Consider the following 24,576-nt stretch of genomic DNA (forward strand, 5'->3'; position numbering starts at 1 on the left):
ATTTTGCTTAAGAGCATACAAGATCTCTTATAAGGTTTCATATTTTTTTACAACAGAATTTGCAAAGTAAATTGTCCTTGCCTGTCCTCATGTTGCAATTTGCTGAGCTTTTTTACTTCTGTTTTAATCAATTTATGTGATATAGAGCTTACAGAGCTTCTTGCCTCCTCTTTGTTCCTATTTAAGACTGTTTACCTCAGTTGAAAAATTCTGTGTGTGTTAACAGCTGTGAAGTATTCAATCCTTTCTGTTTTTCAATGCTAGACACTTTTTTTTGCTGATGGAGAAAGTAATAAATCTGTTGTTGTTACGATTTTTGATGATGATATTCCTGAAGGTGATGAGAAGTTCCAGTTAATTTTAACAAATCCCTCTCTGGGGCTGGAATTAGGGGAGAACACAACAGGTAACTCTTAGTTTTGATGTTCTCATTCTTTGGAATTGTAATTTTAATATTTTTTTTGTCATTTTAATTTCATTCTTCTGAATAATCGTATTTCAGAAAACGTCATTGCCTTGTTACGGTAGATAGTTATATTCCTTTGGAAAGTTCTTAAACATCCCTATGAAATCTATGCAATTAACAAGCAAATATGTAAAATAAGGAATCAAAATTACAGAAGTGAGCTTTTTAATAGGCGAGTCTAGATTCTTCCTGTCTGGAAATCTTCCTAGAAAAAGTAAAATATTTACATATTTTCTTTGAGTAATTTCTTGGACATAAAAACATTATATATAGACTAAAGGAAGAATGGATTTGTGTTTATATGTATTTTATTTGTATATATGTACAATTATATTTTACTATGTTAATTAATGAATATTTCCATTATTTATTTCTCGAAAGCCATAATTACTATACTTGCCAATGATGATGGCCATGGAGTTCTGTCATTCAATAACAGTGATCACTTCTTCCTAAGAGAACAAACGGCTCTCCATTTGATGGAAAGTGTAGCAGTATTAAATATTATTAGAGAACCTCCTCAGGGGATATTTGGCACTGTGACTGTTCAATACCTTGTAAGTGAAATTAATTCTTCAGAGGCATCAGTGGATTTGACCCCTTCGCAAGGATATATTGTGCTGGAAGAGGGAGTCAGATTTAAGGTAATATGATAGTCATTACCAAAGAAGTGAGGAAAGCTTTTTCAAAAGTGTTGGAAAGATTTCAGAAACGTCTGTGCTTTTTTTTTGTATTTATTTTTTTTCTTATGTTTCCTTCATTCTCAGAGCAAATTGAGTCATTGCAGTGGGAATGCATAAAAATTAAATGTGCTCTTCTGTAGATATTTCTGTCTTTTTAATAGTAGACGTAAACTGAGAACAATATAATGGACATATAATATATATGTATGTATAGGAACATTTATTTCTGTGTATTCAGCATGTAGCTGAAACACAGACTTTGAAGTGAAGTGGTAATTTATAAGCATATGTAGTTAAGGCTGAAGTAAAAATCCCATACTGTAATGCCATGCTTCAACTTGTCTGAACTGTGCACAGAGTATGCTGCAACAAAGGCAAAATGTAAACAGCTCTTAGAGTCATAGAAATGGAAAACGGCTTATTCTTCTCTTCTGGGGGTGTTAAGCTTACTGCCTCTGTACTGTCCCCACAAGAATATCAGCTAGAAAATGACTAGCCTAAGTTTGTTTAATCCTGACCCTTCTGAAGTTTAATGGCAGTTTATTATTTTTTTTCAGTCAAGCTAGGTTCAGTAACAGGTTAGTATGTTATGGCTGGTGGGGTAGAATCTGAAACAAACCTTCCTGGAAAGACTGGGTTTCAGTTTCTGAACCTTAAATGCATTTGGAACCACAGTGCTGGCCAATGTCATGGATCTGTGGGAAGTAAAAAAGACTTATTAAAAGTCTCTGAATGTGATTTATTGCAGAAGTAACCTGGGGTGTAAAAGATTGTAAGATCCAGCTTAGTTCCAGATGCATCACTGCTAACTTTTTTTTTTTTTTCCCTATAGCAGAGCTATGTGCATCTCTGTAACTTTTGCCTCTTTGGGTAGAAAGAAGGATGACAGTGAGCCCCAAATGACAGTGAGAACGCCTACCTCTTTCTAGATTATTATCTGCTAATTTGAGACCATCTTGAGAGCATCCTATGCTCATCCACAGTGGTGCAGTAGAGGGAAAGAAGCATCAAGAAGAGTATTTAGAGTAATCCTCTATTACCTTTTTTCCTTCTTAACAGCACCAGTAGCGGAGTTACCCTGTTGTCCTGGAGCTAGTTTAGTTGCCAGCTAGGGTAAATTAAACCCAACTTGACTGGGCTGCGTTAGGTGAATCAGGTAGCTTGTACAGGGACTATGAATTACCAATGAATGTGTGGAGTAAGTAGAGAACCAAAGCATTAAAAAAAGGATCAAAAAAGGGTCTCAGGGTGAGAGGAGAAAAAAATGAGTAGGGGAAAAAAAAATGTGGATATGGTCATTTTAATGTTGAAGCAATGGAGGTCACCGGACAGGTGACTTTGGAACCTCAGCCTGAAGTGTCCTTGCCTTACTTCTGTGCTCTCCCGTTTCAAGGGCTGGCTATTCTCCTGCTGTCCTATTCGAAGGCATACAGTGAAAGAACAGAAACAGTAGCATGGTCTGATAGGGTTGTATCGTCATTAGCTGTCAAGCCTCAACAACTTTCTATGCTTGTTTTCTTGTCAGACACTGCACATTACTGCAATATTGGATGAAGAACCAGAAATGGATGAGCACTTTATCGTCACTCTGTTCAATCCAACTGGAGGAGCCAGACTAGGCACAAGAGTGCAAACTATGATTACGGTATTACAGAACCAAGCTCCACTAGGGCTTTTCAGCATCTATCCAGTTACAAATAGGTACTAAACACTGATTCCGAGAAATTGAGTTTTTTCATATTCAATATAGTGTCTCTCTACAATTTTGGTTTTCTTGAATCTCTTTAAAGAAATTCAGCAATCCAGTCATAAAACGTTTGTACTTTTGAGAAGTACACTGTCTGTCAAATACTATTCCATATGTATGTAGATACATACATAATAATTCTGCTATACAAAGAACAGAAAAGCACTTAAAATAGAATGTTCATCATTAGAGATGTTGATTTCTTGATGGATTTTTCATAAAACAGTACTTCATTAGTCCCTAAACATTACAGTAATAGTAATCCATGTTAAGAGCTCCAAACCTCAGAACAGTGCTCAGGAAGTCATACATTTTATAATTTATTTTTGTTTTTAAGCTTGTGTAAAATACGCTTTCACTTAGGGTTGTTTTTCAGAAGCAAATGAACCATATGGAATGACATTTCCAAAAATCATTCAGCTGAAACTGTACAGCTGGTGTATTAACTTTCAAGCTGGTTTAAGATTTTGTTGCATTTCCTATGATTTTGCTAAGGTCTTGTTATAAGAAACATTGGACACCCTTAATTAATGTATGTATCTGTCCATCAGTATCAAAACCAGTTATTAATATTTTCTTTTTATTTCTGTTATATATTCTGCACTGGAATTGTACTCTGAAGAGTCCTATTTGTATATTATAAAGGTTATACATTATTTCTTTATTTTCACAATTCTCACATTTAGGACAAATTTCCTTATAACTGAAGAAGCCAACACTACAGTTTATTTGAAAGTTTCACGAAGTAATGGGCTGAACGTGTCTGTGACTGTTGAGTGGGAGACGTTGTCGGATACTGCGTTTGGCATCAGTACGTTCACTTTATCAAGGGTGTCTAGTGCTTTTGTCAGAACGGAGATAGCAAGAGACTAGCCAAACACACAGCAGATGTAACTTTGGAATGTAAATTCACATATTTAGACTTGATCACATCAATAAATATTTTTCTGAGCAAGTCAGAATTTATTAGGTAAAAGAGCTTAGCTGCTTAAGAGTCACCTTGTAATCAGCCACTTCTCCCAGAGTTTCAATAATTGCTCTCCTTGCTCCTTATATGAACATTATTGTCACTAGACCTTTGTTTACTAAAATCTGTTCCATATTAATTGTAACACTGGATTTTTCTAACACAGTTTGAGAGAGACACTTTACATAAACCTGACATAGCCTTAGTCTGAAAAAAAGCCACCATACATTTTCATAGAATCATAGAATCACAAAATGGTTTGGATTGGAAGGGACCTTAAACGTTACCTAGTTCCAACCCCCTGCCCCGGGCAGGGCCCCCTCCCCCCAGCGCAGGCTGCTCCCAGCCCCGTCCAGCCTGGCCTTGAGCCCTGCCAGGGATGGGGCACCCACAGCTGCTCTGGGCAGCCTGGGCCAGCGCCTCGCTGCCCTCAGAGTAATTTCTTCCTGATATCTCGTCTAAATCTACCCTCCTTCAGTTTAAAACCATTCCACTTGTCCTATCACTACACCCTTGTCTCCAGCTTTCTTTAGAAGCTGTCCTTTAGGTGCTGGCAGGTGCTGTAAGGTTGCCCCGGAGCTTTCTCTTCTCCAGGCTGAACCACCCCAGCTCTCTCAGCCTGTCTTTGCAGGAGAGGTGCTCCAGCCTGATAATCTTCATGGCCTCCTCTGGACTCGCCCCAACAGGTCCATGTCCTTCCTGTGTTGGAGGCCCCAGAGCTGAATGCGGCACTGCAGGGTGGGTCTCACCAGAGCGGAACAGAGGGGGAGAATCACCTCCCTTTATCCGCTGGTCATGCTGCTTTTGATGCAGCTCAGGATTTGGTTGGCTTTCTGGGCTGCAAGTGCACATTGCCCGGTCATGCTGAGCTTTTTTTCCACCAGCACCCCAAAGTCCTTCTCCTCAGGGCTGCTGTCAATCCATTCTCTGCCCAGCCTGTATTGATACAGGGGGTTGCCCTGACCCATGTGCAGGATCTTGCATTTGGCCTTGCTGAACTTCACGAGGTTCGCACGGGCCCACCTCTCAAGCCTGCCCAGGTCCCTCTGGACAGCATCCCTTCCCTTCAGCCTGTCAGCCGCACCACACGGCTGGGTGTCACCAGCAAACTTGCTGAGGGTGTGCTTGATCCCACTGCCTGTGTTGCTGACAAAGATGTTGAACAGCACAAGACTACTGAGGAACACCACTCATCACTGGTTTCCAGTTGGACATTGAGCCACTGACCACAACTCTCTGAGTGCAACCACCTAGCCAATTCCTTATCCACTGAGTGGTCCACCTGTCAAATCCATGTCTCTCCAGTTTAGAGACAAGGATGTCATGTGGGATAGTGTTAAATGCTTTGCACAAGTCCAGGTACATGATGGTCAGTCACTCTTCCCTAACCCATCAAAGCTGTAAACCTGTCATTCAAGGCCACCAGATTTGACAGCGCAGTTTGCCCTTAGTGAAGCCATGTTGGCTGTCACCAGTCACCTCCTTATTTTCCATGTGCCTTTGCATAATTTCCGGGAGGATCTGCTCCATCATCTTGCCAGGCACTGAGGTGAGACTGACCAGCCTGTAGTTCCCCGCATCTTCCTTATTTGCCTTTTTAAAAATGGGAGTTACGTTTCCCCTTTTCCAGTCGGTGGGAACTTCAATGGACTGCTGCAACTTCTCAAGTATGATGGATAGTGGCTTAGCCACTTCATCCACCACTTTTCCCAGGACCTGCAGATGCATCTTATCAGGTCCCATGGGCTTGTGCACCTTGAGGTTCCTTGTACACTCTTGAAGCTGATCTTCCCCTATAGCGGGCAGTTCTTCATTCTCTCAGTCCCTGCCTCCGCCTTCTGCAATTTGGGTGGTGTGGCTGGAGCACTTGTCAGTGAACTGAGGCAAAAAAGGCATTAAGTACCTCAGCCTTCGCCATGTCCCAGGTAAATCAGTCTTCTATTTCCTTCTGGAGAGGACCCCTGTTTTCTCTGGTCTGTCTTTTGTTGCTGACGTGCCTATAGTAGCATTTTGTTGCTCTTGATGTCCCTGGCCAGATTTAATTTGATCGAGGCTTTAGCTTTCCTAACCTGTTCCGTGGCTGATCAGACAGTTTTTCTGTATTCCTCCCAGGCTACCTGTCCTTGCTTCCACCTTCTGTAGGCATCCTTCTGTTTTATTTTGTCCAGGATCTCCTTCTTCATCCATGGAGGGCTCCTGGCTTTTTTTGCCCAACTTCACTTTTGTTGGGGTGCATCACCGCGGAGCTTGGAGGAGGTGATCCTTGGATATTAACCAGCTTTCTTGAGTGCCTTTTCTGTCCGGGGCTTTATCCCATGGCAGTCTACCAAGCAGACCCCTGAAGAGGCCACTGCCTGCTCTCCTGAAGGCCAGGGTAGCGAGCTTGCTGTGCACCCTCCTCACTGCCCTAAGGGTCTCAAACTCTACCGTTTCATGGTCACTGCAGCCCAGGCTGCCCTTGAGATTCACATTCCTCACCAGCCCCTCTGTGCTGGTGAGACCAAGGTCCAGCATGGCACCTCTCCTCGTTGACTCCTCTATCACGTGGAGAAGGAAGTTATCATCAATGTATTCCAAGGACCTCCTGGATTATCTATGCTCTGCTCTGTTGTCCTTCTAACAAATATTGATGAGGCTGAAGTCCCCTATGAGGACCAGGGCTTGTGAACACGAAGCAGCTCCTATCTATCTGTGGATGGCCTCATCTGCTCTGTCTTCCTGGTCAGATGGCCTGTAGCAGACCCCCACTATAATGTCACCTGTCTCTTCCCCTGCTCTCCCCTTAATCCTGACTCATAAGCTCTCAGCTGGCATCTCATTCATCCTCAGATGGAGCTCCATGCACTCCAATTTTCTATTATATCCCAGTGCACCTACTGAGATGGCATTTGTGGGACTCCCAGGCTGTAATTTCATGAACATTTTAATCAGGTCCAAATTAGCCCTGCCATTGAAGGAAGCTATCCTTCCCTCTCTGCCCATTTGTTCCCATTTACATACTAGGCTTTTTTTTTTTTTTTGTTTCACTGATATGTGTATAGCTGCTCGCTAATCCAGACTGAAACTAACAAGGCAAAAAAGGAAAAGCCTGATTTTGAACATGGATAAATACTTTGCCTGGCTCAGCAGCTCTTCTGACCTAGGTGTGGGACTGGGAGATCAGCTCTTAGAGTTTAATTCTGACAACACAGTGGTTTTTTTCTGTATGCCGTTCAAACATCTTAGGCAGTTTAATAATCTTCGTGCCATGAATGCTTGTTGTGATGAGGGGGTGGAGGACAAACACATACATTTTCTAGTTTCTTTGTCACTTTTTTCACTACCTGCTATCTAGCTAATTTTCTTGCTAGCTCAATTCCTAACTGAATCATTCTGAATCAGACTCAAATTGCCTATGCATCTTTCATACACAATTGCAATATATGAATACTTTTATTGCCTAGCTCTTGTTACATCATCAGAACTATAGCATATCCATGCATTCACATACACTTATACCAACTATTTAGAGCCAACTCTAACATTTGTAATACTAGGTTTGCTTTTGGCAGCAAGTGATGAAAAAGGCATTGAAAAAGACCTCAAGAATTAACAGTATTTTCTTCTACTATATCACAGGGGGTAGTATCAGTGTCCTGTCTGTCTTGCAAAGCTTCATAGAAGAGTCAGCACCTAGCTGGTGTTTCTTCACATCAGGAGAAATCCTGTATGGTGTTCTGTTGCGTACGCCTCCAGCTACATTTTCTACTGTCTACCAGTGGAAAGGAGTTTTTGTTCCTGTAGAGGTAAATATTTGCTTGTAAACACCAAGCATGCTACTTAATAAGGAATTTAGGTCTTCATGCTGCTTTTTTTTTTTTTTTTCCTCTCTCAGAATTTCAGTATGTGGAATCCTAAAAGCTGTGTATCTTTCCAAATTCATGCCTCTCCTTACCTTGTGATTACTCACGGAGGAGGCAGTCAGGGAGCTTCCAACAACAGTGTGTATGCATTCATGCCTGGACGCAGGCTGTTGAAGGTAAATCTGGTTTACTTACAAAATCATAAAATAATGGGATTGGGAAGGACCTCAGGAGGCCTTCCAGTCCAGCCAGATTTTAGAAGAAACACTCTGTGCTTGGCTGGTTTGGGGCCCTGATGTTCTGCATGACTTCAGTGATGTAAGGTTTTACAGCTGGATGTCTGCTGTTGCTTTATATTTATGTTTTGGGTATGAGGGAAAGTGACCTGGGAAATGAGGGAAGAAATTGTGGAGCAATGAAGTCATAGAACATTTTCTGGGCAATGTATGGTAAGTTGTATTAATTTGGTAAATATAGATATATTTTTGAATATGTAAAATTACATATATGTAACTATACATATATTATATATTTTTATATGTGATGTTGCAATTTTTAAAAATATGTTTATATATGTATAGATCTGACACTTGAAGTGACTTCCAAACACCATTGTTGTCATATTCATCTCATAGATACAGACGATCTCTATTCTGGATACCAGCCATGTGAAACATTTTGCTGTGGATGAAGAAGACTATTTGATTTTTGTGAGTCATGCAGCAAGTTCCAGTTCCATCCAGGTTAGAATACACTTGTCCCTGGCTTTGATGTGGGTAGTTTGGTTAGTTCTGGGTTTGAAATATGAAGGGATAATAAAAAAAACCAACCCTGTGAATATATATTTCTGGAAAGTTACTTATATTTCTTTATGGATTTAAAAGACTTGAAGTTCTAGGCTTCTTTAAGGGTAGCAATACTGTCTACATTAACATGTAATTTACCTTTGGTTTAATTTTGTCACTAGTGTTTCTGGTTTGAGTTTCTGTATTTCTGTTTTGAAATCTAGCATGTTAAACACCTATAAGAACAGAAATAGCTTCTGGCCATAAACCTATTCATTTGAAAATGAGTACAGGCACAGGTGCTGGCAGTAAGGTGGCTAGTTACCAGTGTGCTTCTATGTTAATGCAGGGTCCACCACAGAAATGAGGAATTCAGTTCACTATAATTCTTCCTGTTTTTTCATTGTGACACTTAATTTCTCTTCTATTTGTGCTAATTATGAATATATAATAATAAATATTTCATATTTTCACAGGTTTTCCAGTGGTCTAAAGATGTATTTGTGCTGCATCATCAACTTCCACTTTACAGGGCTATGAACATAGCCTTGTTTCCCAGAGGAGGCATTATGCACCTATTAGTTTCTTTGTCAGATACCAGCCAGAACATGCTGTTGTACCAGTGGTTGAATAATGAGTTTAGGAATCTTCATCAATTGCCAGCAAAAGAAATAGAACATATGGAGGCCTGGATTTCTGGATCTGATATCTATTTAATTATAGCAAAAGGTATTTAGCAGAAGACAAACACTGAGTTTGCGAAGTATGTGCTGGCTTGTTTGATAGCAAGGGCATTTGGGGTGAAGGAGTTTAGGCAGGGATTAAAGCATTACTGGGAAGTGACAATTCACCGTTAAGCATTTTATCAAATTGGTCTCTGTTTTGTCACTCAGAAAATGAAAGCATTGTCTTTGTTCTCAAATGTTCTCAAATGTTCTCAAATGAAACTAATGAAATATTTTCCCAAGAACAGTAGGAAGTAACTATTCATGCAGCTGCTGATTGTACCCTTTCTAAGCTTTTCTGAGCTTTGTGATTTGCAAAGATCATTGTCAGCAAAGTACATGTGTTTTTTATTACAACATTTTACACATTGTTTTATGACTGCATCCCTATGCCTATGGAAATGTTTATGTTGCAGTCTGTAGGTTTCTTTGCAATTGGCTGTTGTCTACTGGCAATCTTAGTGTTCTTACATGTGCATGTGTGCAAAGTCCTTCAGTAATATCAGTAAATGAATCATCCCATGGAGATTAGTCATACTATGCAGTTATTATGCACCAAGAAAAAAGGAAAACATGGCCATTGGTCTCACTTGGTAGTTAAAGCTGCCAAATTGCATTTTGAATGGCCACCGGTATGCAATTTAACAGGCAACAAAATAATGTAAGTTTTGTCATTTTACTTCTTTGTAGAATCTGGAAATTCTTCTGAAATTTTCATCTGGGAGACAGGGCAGTCTACTTTTAGACACTTTCAGTCTCTTCCAGTCTACGCTGTAAGGAACACCCATGTTTTCATGCCTCCTTCAGGTTTAGGTAAGACTTAAATGGCAATATTTGTTCAAATCCTAGTTTATAATGCTGAATTGAAGAAATATCTGTGCTTATTTTTTCATATTATTTTTCAGACTTTAAAAGTTACTATAATCATTGTGCCACTAAAGGTGTTTCTGGCATTACAAGGAGAATTTTGAAATATATCCCTGAATATTTCTTTTTTCTTCTCCTTGCATGATGTAGTTCACATCCTCCTATCTGGTAAGGACTCCACAGCACTGTATTCTTGGAACTCGGAAGGGAACCAGTTCTCTCTAATGCTGGAAGCCCCGTATGCAGATCATATCACTTCAGCTATCGCAAGGTCTCTGAACTCTAGCAAGAGCTTGATTGCTCTGTCAGTAGAGTCCAAGTCCCAGATTTATGAGCTGACCACTATCTCCAACCAGTCAGATTTTATACCCAGGTAGGTGTTTTTGTTTATATAGTTTTCTTCTAGCACTTGCATTTCTTTTTCTGTGATGCTGTTTTTGTTACAGTGGAGAGGGTTCTATACTTTTGTGTGTGATGTGCTTGTTAACACTAAAGGGAATTTTTCACAGGTAGGTTTAAGATGACCTGAAGTCAAAGAGCCTCACAACTGGCTTGAAAACATGGCAAGAAAGGACTTGCAGTTATGACTTGGTTTTTTTGAAAGCTTTTATTTATGGTAAATTAAATTCCTTTCATAATTTCAGTTACTCTATGATCTATTATAATTTAAAAAAGAAAAAAACCAAAACACCAAAACCCCAACCCAAACCATATAACCTTTAAATGTCAATCACTTCCTTAGGAATATAAACAATAATTCCAGCTCCAAAAATGCTTGTTAAATTTACAACAGTACTTTCAAAGTTCATTAATCAGCTATCCTCAGTTTATAATTATGAGTTGTGTGTGTTTTTATGCTAGTTCAGGTGAATTGATATTTGAGCCTGGGGACATGGAAGCTGTGATAGCAGTGAATATCCTGGATGACATCATCCCAGAGGAGGAAGAATGCTTCAAAGTGTGGTTGAAAAACCCTAAGGGAGGTGCAGAGATTGGTGTTCATGGTTTTGTCAACATAATTATTCCTCCCAATGACAATGCCTATGGAGTCATTGCATTTGCTCAGGTAAAACTTCTAAGGTAAATTATTAAAATATGTATATATAATTTCTGAATAATGTAACACAATCATACTAAAACTGAACTGGAGCATTTGACAGGGTTGTTTTTCTAAAATCTTGTAGCAACCTGAGTTAGAAGCTTTTTAACATCCCTTTAGCATTGCTGTGTGATTATATAGAACACACGGTGATAGAAAATCTGTTCCACAGTCTGTCGCTATTTTTTTATAATCCCCTTACATTTAGATTAACCCTTTAGTTTATCAGCTTGATTTTGCAACAACCTAAAAATTCAGTTTTCAGATGGCATGTGTGGTATCGTCATAGAGTTGCTACTGTTTGGTTAATCAAGATTATTAAGTAAACAAATCTGAAGATATTTTTTCCCCTGAAAGATACCAATTGGGTTATGTCACAAGATGAGCCAGTCTGCTAGAACAAAATAATTTCTTTGAAAAAGATGTCAGACTGAAGGTATTAGTTGGAGTGGTTACTTCCTAAATTATCAAACAGCGTAGAAGTTATCTAGACAGGTACACATATAGTAAATGCGTGATGAAGATATAGAACATGGAAGAGTCAATACTGAAATGAAACATTGCATCTGTACTTGTGTGAGGAGAGTGAATAACGGTAAATAACAGCAGTAAAGACATAGCTTTCTTGAAGGCCTACTTTTTTATTCTCTGCTTCAAATGATTTGGACATAAAATACTGTACTAAAAACCCCCAACAACCTAATAAAAAGTCCAAACAAAAACATTGGGTGTTTTGACTTAGGGTAAAGAGGCCTAACATTTTAAATTCTTACATCCATGAAACTTGGGGGTATTGAATACCTCTGAAAATTAGGACATATAAATTTAATCAATGAGCATGTATTTAGCTACTTAATAGTAGATTAACTGATTGTTGCCGATGTCACTGGCCCCCATTGAATGCCCAGATCCTTAAAGAAAATTTTCTTTATAAGAAAATAATGTTGTGGTTCTGCTACTTTGTTTTCCAGAGTTCATTATTTAAACAAGTTGAAGAAATGGAACAGGACAGCTTAATCACCTTGAACATTGAACGTTTAATAGGAACATATGGACGAGTTACAGTAGAGTGGATCGCAAATGGGAGCATAAGTGATGTATTTCCAGCTTCAGGAATGGTATGTAATAACATCACTGATATTAGGGAAGCACTGACTGTGTTGCCTCAGAGTGTAGGTGTAGATGTACAGAGGGAGAAGGATAGTACACGTTAGATTACCCTACTCTTCTGTTAATTCGTGCTTCCTGGTCCTTTCCTGTGATTCTGACAGTTCACACTTCTGGCTGGCATGTAATACTGCACCATCACTCTTGCTCTTCTAGAACCAGATATTGCAGTGTTGTCCAGGCACTAGAAATTAGCATCTGCAGTATTATGTTCCCCTCTTCCTTTCTTCCTGCTGTGAGATCCATATCCTGTGTCAAATCATTTGCATAGGTGAGAATCTGGGAGGGTTTGTGCTTCGCCCTGACCCTGTCAATACAGCTGAGACCTTCAGTCATCCAGGAGAATATGGCAAGTCCCAGTTTTCTCTGTTTCTGAGACTATTTAGATTTCCAGCCATGTTAAAATCCAGCGTTTCCTGCTAGCCAAAGCTCTTGGTATGCCTTAGGATGGACAGACACCAGGTTCCTTACATCAAGAAAAGCTGGCCATCTGCAGAAGACACAAAGCCTTATGGCCTTTGAGGCAGTAGGGCTGTAGCGTAAGCCACATCTGAGGGAAGAAAGGCCCAAAAGACTCTAGAAATAAACTTTGCACCTGGAAATAATGGGTTTGATGCAATATAAAAAAAAAAAAACCAGAGAAAAATCAACAGAAGGGAAATCAAGAATTCCAAAACAATCATACTGAAATTATTAAAGTACTCCCTGAGTATTCCAAATGGATGCTACATGATTTCCCTGCAAATGTTTGCAGGTAGGAAGTGACAGAAAGTTAGAGTTACAGTGTTGTTCACTGGAAATTTCTGTTTGTCCTTCAGCAAAGGTGTAGCCTAAGTGTTTATAGACACGACACGTCTTCTGTGTTGAGAGAGACCTGATCAAGTGGCCAGCCCTTCAAATTTAAAAATAAGAATACAGATAGACAAAGCATTTCTCGATCATTTTATCTGAAAAAAAAAGAAAAAAAATCAACAAAACTGTTGACTAGACATTTCTTCAATTACCAGTGATTTTGATACATATTATATGCTCATCATTCTTTTGACGTATTTAAATATGGTGGGTTGACCTTAGCTGGCTGCCAAACCCCCACCCAGTTGCTCTCTTACTCCACCTTCTCAGCAGGACAGGGGAGAAAATAAGGTGGAAAACTTCGAGATAAAGATAGTTTAATAAGAAAAGCAAAAGCCACGCATGGAAGCAAAGTGAAGAGTGGAATTTATTCAGTACTTCCCATCAGCAGACAGATGTCCAGCCACTTCTTGGGAAGCAGATCCCCATTACATGTAGCAGTTGTTTTGGAAAATAAATGCCATAACCACAAGTTAGTGTGCCCTATGTGTGTCCTCCCTGCCTCCTTACTCTCAGCTTTTATATACTGAGCATGATATTATGTGGTATGGAATATCCATTTGGTGAATTTGAATCAACTATCCCAGCTGTGTCCCCTCCCAACCTCTTGCCCAACCCCAGCCTATGACGCTGTGAGAGCACTGCTCAGCAATAATCACAGTATTGCTGGGTTTCGAACACTGCTTCAGCCACAAATGCAGCACTCAGCACTATACAGGCTGCTGTGGGGAAAGTTAATTCCAGCCCAGCTAGACCCAATATATTGCATAAGAAAGGATGCTGAGTTGTCAGCAGGTTACTGATTTGCCTTTCTTTAATCTTCGAGAGGGTCTTACATGTATTATGCCAGAAACCTCAGTGAAGACAGGTAGTTTTGAATAATTTGAAAGATATCTAACAAAAAGCAGTAAGCTGAATATGAGCCAGCTATGTGAGCATACTGGTCTGAGGCAAAGCACTGCCAATATGTCAAGGGGGTTGATCCCTCCCCTGTACTAGTAAGACACATATGGGGTGATGGGTCTAGTTCTGTGCTCCTCAGTAAGAGAGACATGGGTATATTGGAGTGAGTCCAGCGGTGCCATGAAGGTGGTGAAGGGACTGGAGCATTTGATACACGGGAGGAGTCTCGGGGAGGATCTTACAGCTGCGTATAAACACATGGGTTCAAGAGTAAAGAAGATGGAGCAAGATAGTTCTTGTCCATGTCCTGTGTCTGCAATGTGCATAATACAGGAAATTAAATTTGAACATGAGGAAAAACCCCTGTATTGTAAGGGTGGTGAAACACTGGATCAGGTTACCTAGGGAGATTGTGAAGTCTCTGTCCTTGGAGATAGTAAAAACGTGGCTGGACATGGCCCTGAGCAGCCTGCTGTGGTTGACCCTGTTCTTAGCAGGGGCAGTTGGGCTAGGTGATCTCCAGAGGTCCCTTCCAACTTCAACCATTGTGTGATTCTGTGATAATGAAGACATATGATCACTTTGAAACAGCTGAGCTGTTCTGCCTGAAGTGGGAATGTGGTTGTCAGAAAGAGGTCTCAGGTGGAATGCCTGTTTATAAAGCAGATATCTGTAGGTAGCTTGATTTTACCAAACTCATTTTGATAGAATCATAGAGTAATTTTCAACTGGGAATTTGGTCTCTCTGATTAGTATGCTTCTGACTGAGAATTTATTTCTTGCTTTGTGACCTGTGTTTCAAATTATCTTACCACATTGCATTTTTCTCAGTGTTTCTTTATGTCACCTCTCTCTTTGGGTCTTACATAGTTTTCCATACAATTTTTAATATATATATATACATCTTGGGGAGCAAACAGAAGGAACTGGAGCTCTGTGCCAGGTCAGAAATTTATGATATTATAGGAATAACTGAAATAGGGTGGGACCACTCACATGGCTGGAGGATCGTGGTGGGTGGCTATAGACTGTTTTGTAAAGACAAGCAGGGAGGAAGAGGAGGAGTCATGAACTTTGACTGTATAGAAGTCAGCTATGGTGATTGTGAAAGCCCTATCAAATATCTCTGGGTCAAGATCAGAGTGTTCATCTCCAAGGGGGATGTTAGAGTAGCCATCTGTGACCAACCTCCAAACCAAGACAATAAGGTCGACAAAGCAATATTTGGATCACTTAGGCAAACTTCAGGTCAACAGAACCTGGTTCTTGTGGGTGACTTCAACTACCCAGACGTTTGTTGGAAGAACAATGCAGCAGCTCACACATAATCCATCAAGTTCCTGGAATGTGTAGAGAACTACTTCCTCTTGTAAATGTTAGATGTGCCAACCAGGAATGAGGAATCACTGCTGGACTTGATACTCACAAACCAAGAAAACCTGCTTTGTATTACATATCTTGGTTAGTGATAGCCTTGGTTGCAGTGATCACAGTATTGTGGAGTTTGGGATCCTGCTGAGCACACTGAAGGTTAGCAGTAAGGCAAAGTTTTTAGATTTTAGAAGAGCAGACTTCAGCTTGCTCATTGCTCAGTTGGTAGAGACTCTATGGGAAATTTCCGTGGAGGATAAAGGGGCTAGTGAGTGGTGGAAATTTTTCAAGAATGCTCTACTGGAAGTACAAAACCGATTCATCCACTTTAAAGGTAAGGGAAGTAGGCAGAGCAAGAGACCCCCTTGGCTTAACTACGAGCTTCTGAGTCCACTCAAAACCGAAAGAGAAGCATACCAGAGACAGAGAAGAAGGTGAATACCCATTGAGAACTACAAGATGCAGTTGGAAGAGCAAAAGCTCAGCTCAAATTTAAATTGGCCAAAGATGTCAAAAACTACAAGAAAGGGTTCTTCAGGTACATAAACAACAGGCAGAAACAGAAGGAAAATATAGGTCCACTGTTAAACAGGAGAGGTGAATTAGTCACCAACAACACTGAAAAGGCAAAGGCTCTCAGCGCTTTCTTCATCTATGCCTTTACCAACACTGTTAGCCCCCAGGCCTTGGGAACAAAAATCCAGGTTGATGTAAACATGGACCCACCATCAGTGAAGGAAGAGTTGGTATGTGAACTGTTACGGGAGCTTGACCCCTACAAATCGATGGGCCCTAACATTATCCACACAAGGGTGTTAGAAGAGCTGTCTGGTGTCGTTGTTGAGGCTGCTTTCCATAATCTTTGAGAAGTCATGGAGACGAGGGGATGTCCCAGAAGGCTGGAAGAAGGCTGATGTCACCCCATCTACAAGAAAGGCTTAAAGGAGGATCCGCTAAATTATAGGCCTATCAGTCTTACTTCAGTCCCTGGGAAAGTTGTGGAATGAATCCTCCTGGGTAATATCACAAGTCAAATTAAGCATGTGATTGGGAAAAGCCAGCAAGGATTCACCAAGGGCAAATTGTGCTTGACAAACCTCATTGCCCTCTGTGATAACATAACCTGGTCAGTTCATGTGGGGCGAGTGGTGGACATTTGTCTACCCGGATTTCTCCAGGGCTTTCGATATGGTTTCCCACAGCTTCCTCCTAGAGAAACTGATGTGTTATGGTCTAGACAAGTGGTCTGTGTGGTGGGTGGAGACTGGCGGTAAATAGCTCCTTTCCAGTCTGGCAACCTGTCACAAGAGGGGTCCCCCAGGGTTTGATATTTGGCCCAACACTGTTTAATATCTTCATAAGTGACATGGAGGATGGAATGAAGTGCACACTGATGAAGTCTGCTGATGTTACCAAACTGAGTGGGATAGTGGACACTTCAGAAGGGAGAGCCGCCCTGCAGGAAGACCTGGATGGGCTGGAAGAATGGGCTAACAAGAACCTTAAGTTCAGCAAGAACAAGTGTAAGGTTTTGCACCTGGGAAAATGTAATCCAGGAGCACAGCACAGGCTAGGATCTACCCGGCTGGGGAGCAGCTCTGTGGAAAGAGACCTGGGGGCCCTGGTGGACAAGCTTGATATGAGTGAACAGTGTGCTGCTGTGGCAAAGCAAGCCAACAGGGTGCTGCTCTGCACCAGCATGGGCATCACCAGCAGAGATGAAGGAGTCATTATCCTGCTCTACTCAGCACTTGTCAGGCCAACCTGGAATACTGAGTTCAGTTTTGGTCCCTGCCATGTAAAAAAGGTGCGGGCAAGCTGGAGAGGGTCCAGGGAAGGACCACAAAGATGATCAAGGGGCTGGGAAGCCTGCTGTGTAAGGAAAGCCTGAAAGAACTGGGTTTGTTCTGCTTTGAGAAAACAAAGCTTAGGGTAGACCTTGTCACCATGTTTCAGTATTTAAAGGATGGCTGCAAAGGAGGAGACCCCCTTCTTACAAGGAGTCACATGGAAAAGTCATGGAAAAGGGTGGTGGGTACAAGTTACTCTGGAGAGATTCCAATTGGACAGAGGAGAAAAAAAAATCACAATGAGAATGATCAACCACTGTGATATCTTTCCAGGGAAGTGGTGGGTTCCCCAGCATTGGGCACTTTTAAGATTCACCTGAACAGGGTGCTAGGCCATCTTGTCTAGACTGTGCTTTTACCAAGAAAAGTTGGATGATCCTTGAGGTTGCTCCCAACCTGGTGTTTTGTGATTCTGTGATTGATATATATATAAATTTATATGTGTATGTGTGTGTATTTTTTTAATTGATAGAGTTTTGCAGAATGAAACAGTTGGTATAACAGCACTTAATAGAAGTTTCACTTTTTTTTCCCCCTTCCTCTAAAACTTTAGATTACGTTTTCAGAAGGTCAGGCCCTGTCCACAATCACGCTAACAATTCTTGCGGACAGTGTTGCAGAGCTTTCAGAGACTGTGGAAATCACACTCACCCATGTAACCACTGTGGGTGTTCAGGATACCACAAAAGGAGCTGTCATTGATCCCAAAAGGGCGAAAGCTGTACTGACCATTTTACCCAGTGATTCTCCACACGGTGTGATTGGGTGGCATATGGAGTCTCTCTTTGTTAAAGTCACAGAGCCAGAAGGTAAGCCTGTTTCTTGATTCTTAGGAAAAAACGTGTTTTTTCAAAGTCAACATTGATGAAGCTGTAGCACTGGTTTTATATATATATATATAAAATATTATTTTTTATTTATATATATATATATATCTACCTCCCAGAATTTTTCTATAAAAAGATTTGTAGCAGAAATATCCTTTCAAATATGTAACTCTGGTATTTCATTACATACATTTTATGCTGTATTTCACATTACATATATCAACATTATCCAGTTATTTTTGTTTAAGAGGCAAGTTAAAATCTTGGCAGCTCGTGTTGCAAATCACGAATACAGAAAAGACTTCTGTTTAGGTAAAAAGCTGAACTTGCCAATTTAATGGGATTAATATAATGTTTAAAATAATTTACATAGAATGACTTTCCTTATGGATTGGGTCAAAAAGGGAAGCCTTTTGTTCTGTGGGATAGAGGAAGTAAGGAAGCAGAGCGAGAGTCAGTTCCATGTCAAGAAAACTGAATTGGGATTTTTCTGCTTGCCAGCTGTGTGTTTGATTAGGGTTATGTCAGTTTTCCTCCCAGGCACCGAGTGAAGTTGTAAAGGGTCTGCCAGGCAGTGGGCCAGAGGAGGACTGCTGCAATGCTCCAGCTCCTGCCCTCCCTGCTGGCCCAGGGAGCTAGGCAGCTGATCGCTCTGGCATCCTGATAGTTTTCCAGGGCTTTCCATGGGCTATTTGTACTTCAAAAGTGCAATTTAAATTTTCTAGCTATTTAATATTCTGTCCAAAACAAATAAAATTTATGGAAAATATATTTTCCATCAGAATATATTATTGCAGCTAAAACCTCTTCACCCGTTCTATTTTAAAGTGAATTAGTGTTGCCCCTTTTTTAGCTCTTGGAAGTATTGTGAAGGTGTTCTGTTGGTTCCTTACATACACACACATGCACATTATAAACGTTTGTACTTTGAAGTGAGCTTCGAGGCTTGTTCTTAGGTTTCATTTGTTGCACAGATTCTTTTCTGGTCTTTAAATATTGTATTTTTAATGAATTATATACAGGTGCTAACTGTGAAGTAGTATCTAGTTAATACAAGTAACAGAAACTAGTTTGAAGTACAAAGCTGGCTGCTCTTTATTGTTTTTTATTTCTCCAGTCATAAACCCAGCACTTTTAGCCAAGTGCTGGTTTTGGTGGTTTATTGGAAAAAAATTGCAGAACTTCTTTCCCGAAAGGGATCTGAGCCAGACTGATACAAGCGTGTCTCATTTTCTTCAACATTTGAGTTAAGGAAATGTAGCATTTGCAGCCAGAGTGATGTCTCCAATGCTGCTTTCTGTATTGGAATCAATAACGATTTCCCAGAATTGTGAAGACCAGGCAAAATAGCGAGATGGGAGTTCTAAAGGAAAACTAAATAAAAATGTCAACATTGAAGTAACACTTTATGTAGCAAACCTTTGAAACTATAAATATCCTGTATTTTTATTCTGCTTTTTTACAATTCCGCAGTTTTACAATGCTTTCCAGACATACATGCTGTGTGTTGTGTTTGTTCACACTGCTTGTATGTGCTCGTTTGCCTGAGTCACTGAATTACCCAAGTATTGTTTTGTTGCTAAGCAGAACTGAAGTGGGCTCTAGCAAGTAGCTCCATTACAGTTAGGTGAGCTGAAAAGCAAGCAGGACAAGGGTTAAAACAATCATGACTTGATTTTTTTTTTTTCCCTCTCCCCCCATTCTTGTTACAGGGCGAGTGAATTCAACGATTCTTACTTTACAAATTGTTCGAGAGCAAGGGTTTGTTGGAGAGATTGCAGTGCAGCTGAGCACCGCACCTAACTTTGACCTTCCCTTCTCCAACCAAGCAACAGAGAATGAGGATTATATACTGGAAAAGAAGACAGTCATGATGGCAGAGAACACAACAGTAACTTCTGTTGTAGTCACGATTTTGCCTGTGAGTAGTCTTAACAACAACTTCAGCTAATAGTATCTTTTAAGGAAAGGGAAAATGGTTCTGTTTCTATACCAGAAGTAGAGTTTAGCATTCTGGAAATGGCTGAGGTGGCATTCTTGCCTTATCAGATGGTTGTATATCAGTAAGAATTGCAGTCATCTCTTTCAAAAGAATTTGAGTACTCACCACTGAGAATGAACCAAGCTTTTTGTTGTAGTCCCAAAATTAATGTCTAATTGGGAGAAAGGAAAAAATTGTGAATGTCTTAGGTGCTTGCTGGTTTTTCAGCTTGTTGCAGGTTTTTACGGAGGATTTATTTTACTTCACATGCCTCTTAACAGATCTGTTCTGTAGTTCAGGAGATGTTAATTTTTTCACCAAAAATATTTATATTCTTTAAATATACTCAGAATAGACTTACTGTTTTTCAAGTTCTGGCTTAATTTCTGAGATCTAGCCATCCTTCTTACATGTAGGAGAAACAAGTGACAGTCAGCGCTACTTTCTACCATTCTTACAGATCTGGAATCAGACTACCAACTTCAGTTTCTACAGCTCAGCAAGGGTAGTGGTAGTCTTCTTTGCCTTTCATATAAAGTGAAGCAAGGAACTGATTATGTGGTCTCAAGTGCTGAGAATTTCTGGACAGTAGGCAACCTAGAAGTAGTCAGCTTCCTGCTTGTGTTATAACTTAGAGCGTTTTATTAAAAAAGTGAAATTTAAAAATACGTTTTGCAGGACAATGTTCCAGAATTAGAGGAAGGTTTTATAATCAATATTACTGATGTGCAACTGGTCAGTTCTCCCACTGGAGGTCAGCCAAGTGTGAAGAGGATTGGGTTAGAAATAGCTGAAATAACAATTGAAGAAAATGATGATGCCAGAGGAGTCTTTAGTTTCAATGTTACAAAGGTAAGTAAGTCTGAATGAAGAATATTTATAGTAGCATCCCAGCAGGAGAGTCTGTGTTTTCAGACCAGTTCTGATAGTGTTCTAATAGGCTTTATGACACTAAAGTGTTCTGGATAAAAGGCCAGATACCAGATAAATAATTCCTTCTTTAGAAGTTCTTCACAAATAATATATCAAATTTATTTGGGAGCTGGAAGTGTTAAAACTGGTGTCATGTAATATTCTGACATGGACCTCAGGAGGTCATCTAATTCAGACTTCTCTGCAGAGCAAGGTCAATGTGAAATTCAGACCAGTTTACAGGTGGTTGTCTCTTTCTTAATTTATTTTTACCTGCAAGTGAGTGTTTAAAACAAAACAATAAAAAAGTTGTTGTGACATTCAGTAGTTTTTATTTGAATTTACAGGATATAACTGGAGCTGTTGTTGGTTATGAGGTACCGCCACCACAGAATATATTGAAACTTCGAGTTGTTCGACAGGCTGGGAGGTTTGGGTCAGCAACTCTGTACTGGGAAGCCATTCAATCAACCGCTACCTTTGAAGACTTTGCACCATCATTTGGAAACCTCACATTTGCAGATGGGCAGGTACGCACTTGCTGAAAGTTTAACTGTCTCTGAGTTACCAGCTTTAGAGTTTCTCAAATAAAAGTTTTCTTCCAGCAGATTTGCATCTTTTTATTTGAAACATTTTATTTATGGCCTTTTGTATGTGAGTGATGCTCCTGACTTCAGTTCTTTAACATGGAAAAGCAGAATGTTCATAAGCATTGACCAAATAGGGTTGTATGCCTTTGGTACCTCCACAAGTGAAGGTGCAATTTCTAGTAATAAAGCCTGTTACACTGAAAATTTGTAACACAACCTGTCTTCTCTGTAAAATCTCAGAATAGGCCTGTATGTTTTCTTAGCTGTGTTCTACATACAGTTTTAAATTTCATGCTGCCCCTGATGATACTTTGTATACACAAGGCGTTTTGATTTCAAGTGAACAGAAGGGGTCTTTGGCAGATAGAATATATACTTTGTGAGCAGAATTTTGGCTTAAGTACAGTGTTGCCTACCCACACTCCCTACTGAGTACCAAAGCAGAGCAGTGCTGGTTTTAACATGCAAGATTTATGTCGATGGACTTATAAACCACTCTTGAAGTTTTGTTATCTTATTATAAATATACAAGTCTTATAAGAAATAAGCACAACTGAACAATGTTTTTTTTATTATTAGATAAAATTTACCTATTTTAAATTTCAGATTTTTTCCCAAAATTTCACAGAATATTATAAGTGAAACTTTGTTGCTCTTTTTTTTCTAACAATTTCTGCAGGCTACAGGAGAAATAGAAATTACAATCATAGATGACAGTGAAGTTGAATTCCTTGAGATATTCAAGATTGCCCTGGTGAGGGTGACAGGTGGTGCAAGACTTGGGGATGACACCCTGGTAACTGTCGCTATTCCACCAAATGATTCCCCTGTTGGAGTATTTGGGTTTGAAGAAAAGAATGTGAGTTCGATTTGTATTGCACTCTTCTGCTAAAGCTGCATAGTCGGTTTGTGTCACTAACACATAGCCAATTTTGGTAAGCTTTCATTGCAGTGGAAGATGACTTTACTGAAAGGCATATTAGTGCTTGCCTTCCTCTAGCTGTGTAGGATGGTAGTAACAGTGACAGTCCTGCTACATAGGTGTAGATTTCTGCATGCCTGAGTCAATTTAATTCAGTATACTAGCAACTGAGGGCATCACAGGTAGGATTTTTGGTAGTCTGTTAAATATTAAAATGGTTTAGTAACCATCTGTATAACTGAAAATAAAGTTTGGAAAGAAGTTATGAAACCTCATCTTATTCTTGTCACTGAATGATTCTTCTGCTCTCCATTTTGCTGGTGCTGTGCCTGCTTGTGACTCATTGTCTGTGATTGTTTTGAATCATAGGGCTTACAGAATTAATACAAGTGACTAATCTTTGCTAGCGTAATTAAACACATTCCGTACGTCTATTGTCTTCCTGTTGATTTTCACTCTTGTCCCTATTTTGCACTGTCATTGATAATGCTTCTTGTCTCAAGCCTGTATAGATGCCTATTGCTACAGCTTTTCCTACTGCCTCCTCTTTCTTCATCAGGTAACAGTGAAGGAACCTCAGACACCTGATGACCCTGCTGCAGTCGCACTGCTCACCGTCAGTCGAAGTCAAGGAGGACGAGGAGCAGTTAAAGTGTTATGGATTCTTGAGGAAGCAGCCAGATATGATCTGACTCCTCTGAATGGTACCCTTCAGTTTAATGAGGTATTTATGATGTTGCAATAATTATTGCTATTAGATATTTATAAATACTTTCTTCTTCTTATGTGTGTTTGCATGGTGGTTGTTATACATTTGTAGAAGTAGGGAGTTATTAAGTATTATAATACTAGGAAAAAGTGAGTTTCAGCTGATGGGGTTAGCAGTATGCTGTGTTTTTTCAAACAGAAAAGGAAAGCTTTTTTTAAGGTAGCATAATGTCATCATCAGGAAGATAGGCTCTTCAGATCTGAACTGTTTTTACAATTAAGAAAGGGGAACAAAAATGTACCGCATGTTACAGAAACTTTTTTCCATTGCAGCATCAGACAAGTGAAAGGGAGGAATGATACTGAAAGTGTGGGAAGGATAAATAAACGCTCAAAATATACAGATTCAAAAAATAAATAATAAAACATCCCAGTAACTTTCTAACTGGACATTATCATTTGATTTGTATTTCTTGGCAGGTTAAAAAATTCTGAAGCAGAAGCTGAAATACTGGATATTTTTAAGCTATTGTTGTTATCTTAATACTGGTCTTTCATAATCTGCTTAAAATATTTATTGAAGAAGAGTGTTTTAACACAAAGCATAATCTTTTCTGTCTGTACAAGCTTATTTTATGTTAAATGAATAGCCATACCAGTTGTTTCTCTTCATCAGCTGGAAAATAGGGGGTTTTTTGTAAGACCACCAATATTTGGAAAAGTTTTGCTATCATTATGCTATCCTTTCTCTACTGGTAGGCCTGGGCATTGTTTTTTCTTCCTGAAATTCTTATATATGCATACATGTAAGAATACAAGTATGTATGTATGGTGTATACTGGAGTTATACAATGTGTACCTACTTTTTTCCTATATTCTTATTTTAAGCATTTGCTACTGCCCAATGACAAAAATGGGAATTAGACAGGAATTTGCTATGACCTAATATATCTAATCTTAATAATGTTAATCGTTAGAATGTATGTATGCTATTGAATATGCACTTTCTGGTGGAAAAAATTTTGTATAGAAAATTTCCCCTAAGTTGCAAATCATGTGAATACATTTTCAAAGTAATCTTAGTCATCATTTGGTTGAAAATAGCTGGGGTATTTTTAGGGTGGCACATGATGTTTGAGAGGGAATTTTTATTATTTATTAATCTGTGAGAAAATTTTTTCAGCCTGATCAGAAATGTCATATTTTAAAAATATTACAGAACATATCAAGCATATGCACGCTTAACACTTGATTTGTTAAAGAAAAAACCTCTTTTTTGTGATACTGTATTTTTTAGTTTCACTTAATGTAT

At 39.5% G+C, this 24,576-nt stretch overlaps 1 protein-coding gene across 1 annotated transcript in view; it reads left to right on the top strand.

Moving 5' to 3' along the window:
- Positions 1-24,576, top strand: part of ADGRV1 (adhesion G protein-coupled receptor V1) — a 292,864-nt gene that overhangs the window by 81,394 nt on the left and 186,894 nt on the right. Inside the window, exons 43-60 of the mRNA XM_040578910.1 lie at positions 265-406; positions 848-1,110; positions 2,675-2,850; positions 3,583-3,707; positions 7,482-7,648; positions 7,738-7,881; positions 8,341-8,448; positions 8,967-9,219; positions 9,906-10,028; positions 10,233-10,455; positions 10,944-11,148; positions 12,153-12,299; positions 17,878-18,133; positions 19,864-20,072; positions 20,811-20,984; positions 21,392-21,574; positions 22,314-22,493; positions 23,116-23,280. Of these exons, the coding sequence (XP_040434844.1) occupies positions 265-406; positions 848-1,110; positions 2,675-2,850; positions 3,583-3,707; positions 7,482-7,648; positions 7,738-7,881; positions 8,341-8,448; positions 8,967-9,219; positions 9,906-10,028; positions 10,233-10,455; positions 10,944-11,148; positions 12,153-12,299; positions 17,878-18,133; positions 19,864-20,072; positions 20,811-20,984; positions 21,392-21,574; positions 22,314-22,493; positions 23,116-23,280 (3,243 nt within the window). The remainder of the gene's footprint in view (positions 1-264; positions 407-847; positions 1,111-2,674; positions 2,851-3,582; positions 3,708-7,481; positions 7,649-7,737; positions 7,882-8,340; positions 8,449-8,966; positions 9,220-9,905; positions 10,029-10,232; positions 10,456-10,943; positions 11,149-12,152; positions 12,300-17,877; positions 18,134-19,863; positions 20,073-20,810; positions 20,985-21,391; positions 21,575-22,313; positions 22,494-23,115; positions 23,281-24,576) is intronic.

Source organism: Falco naumanni, chromosome Z (assembly GCF_017639655.2).
Source record: "Falco naumanni isolate bFalNau1 chromosome Z, bFalNau1.pat, whole genome shotgun sequence".
NCBI classification, from domain to species: domain Eukaryota; kingdom Metazoa; phylum Chordata; class Aves; order Falconiformes; family Falconidae; genus Falco; species Falco naumanni.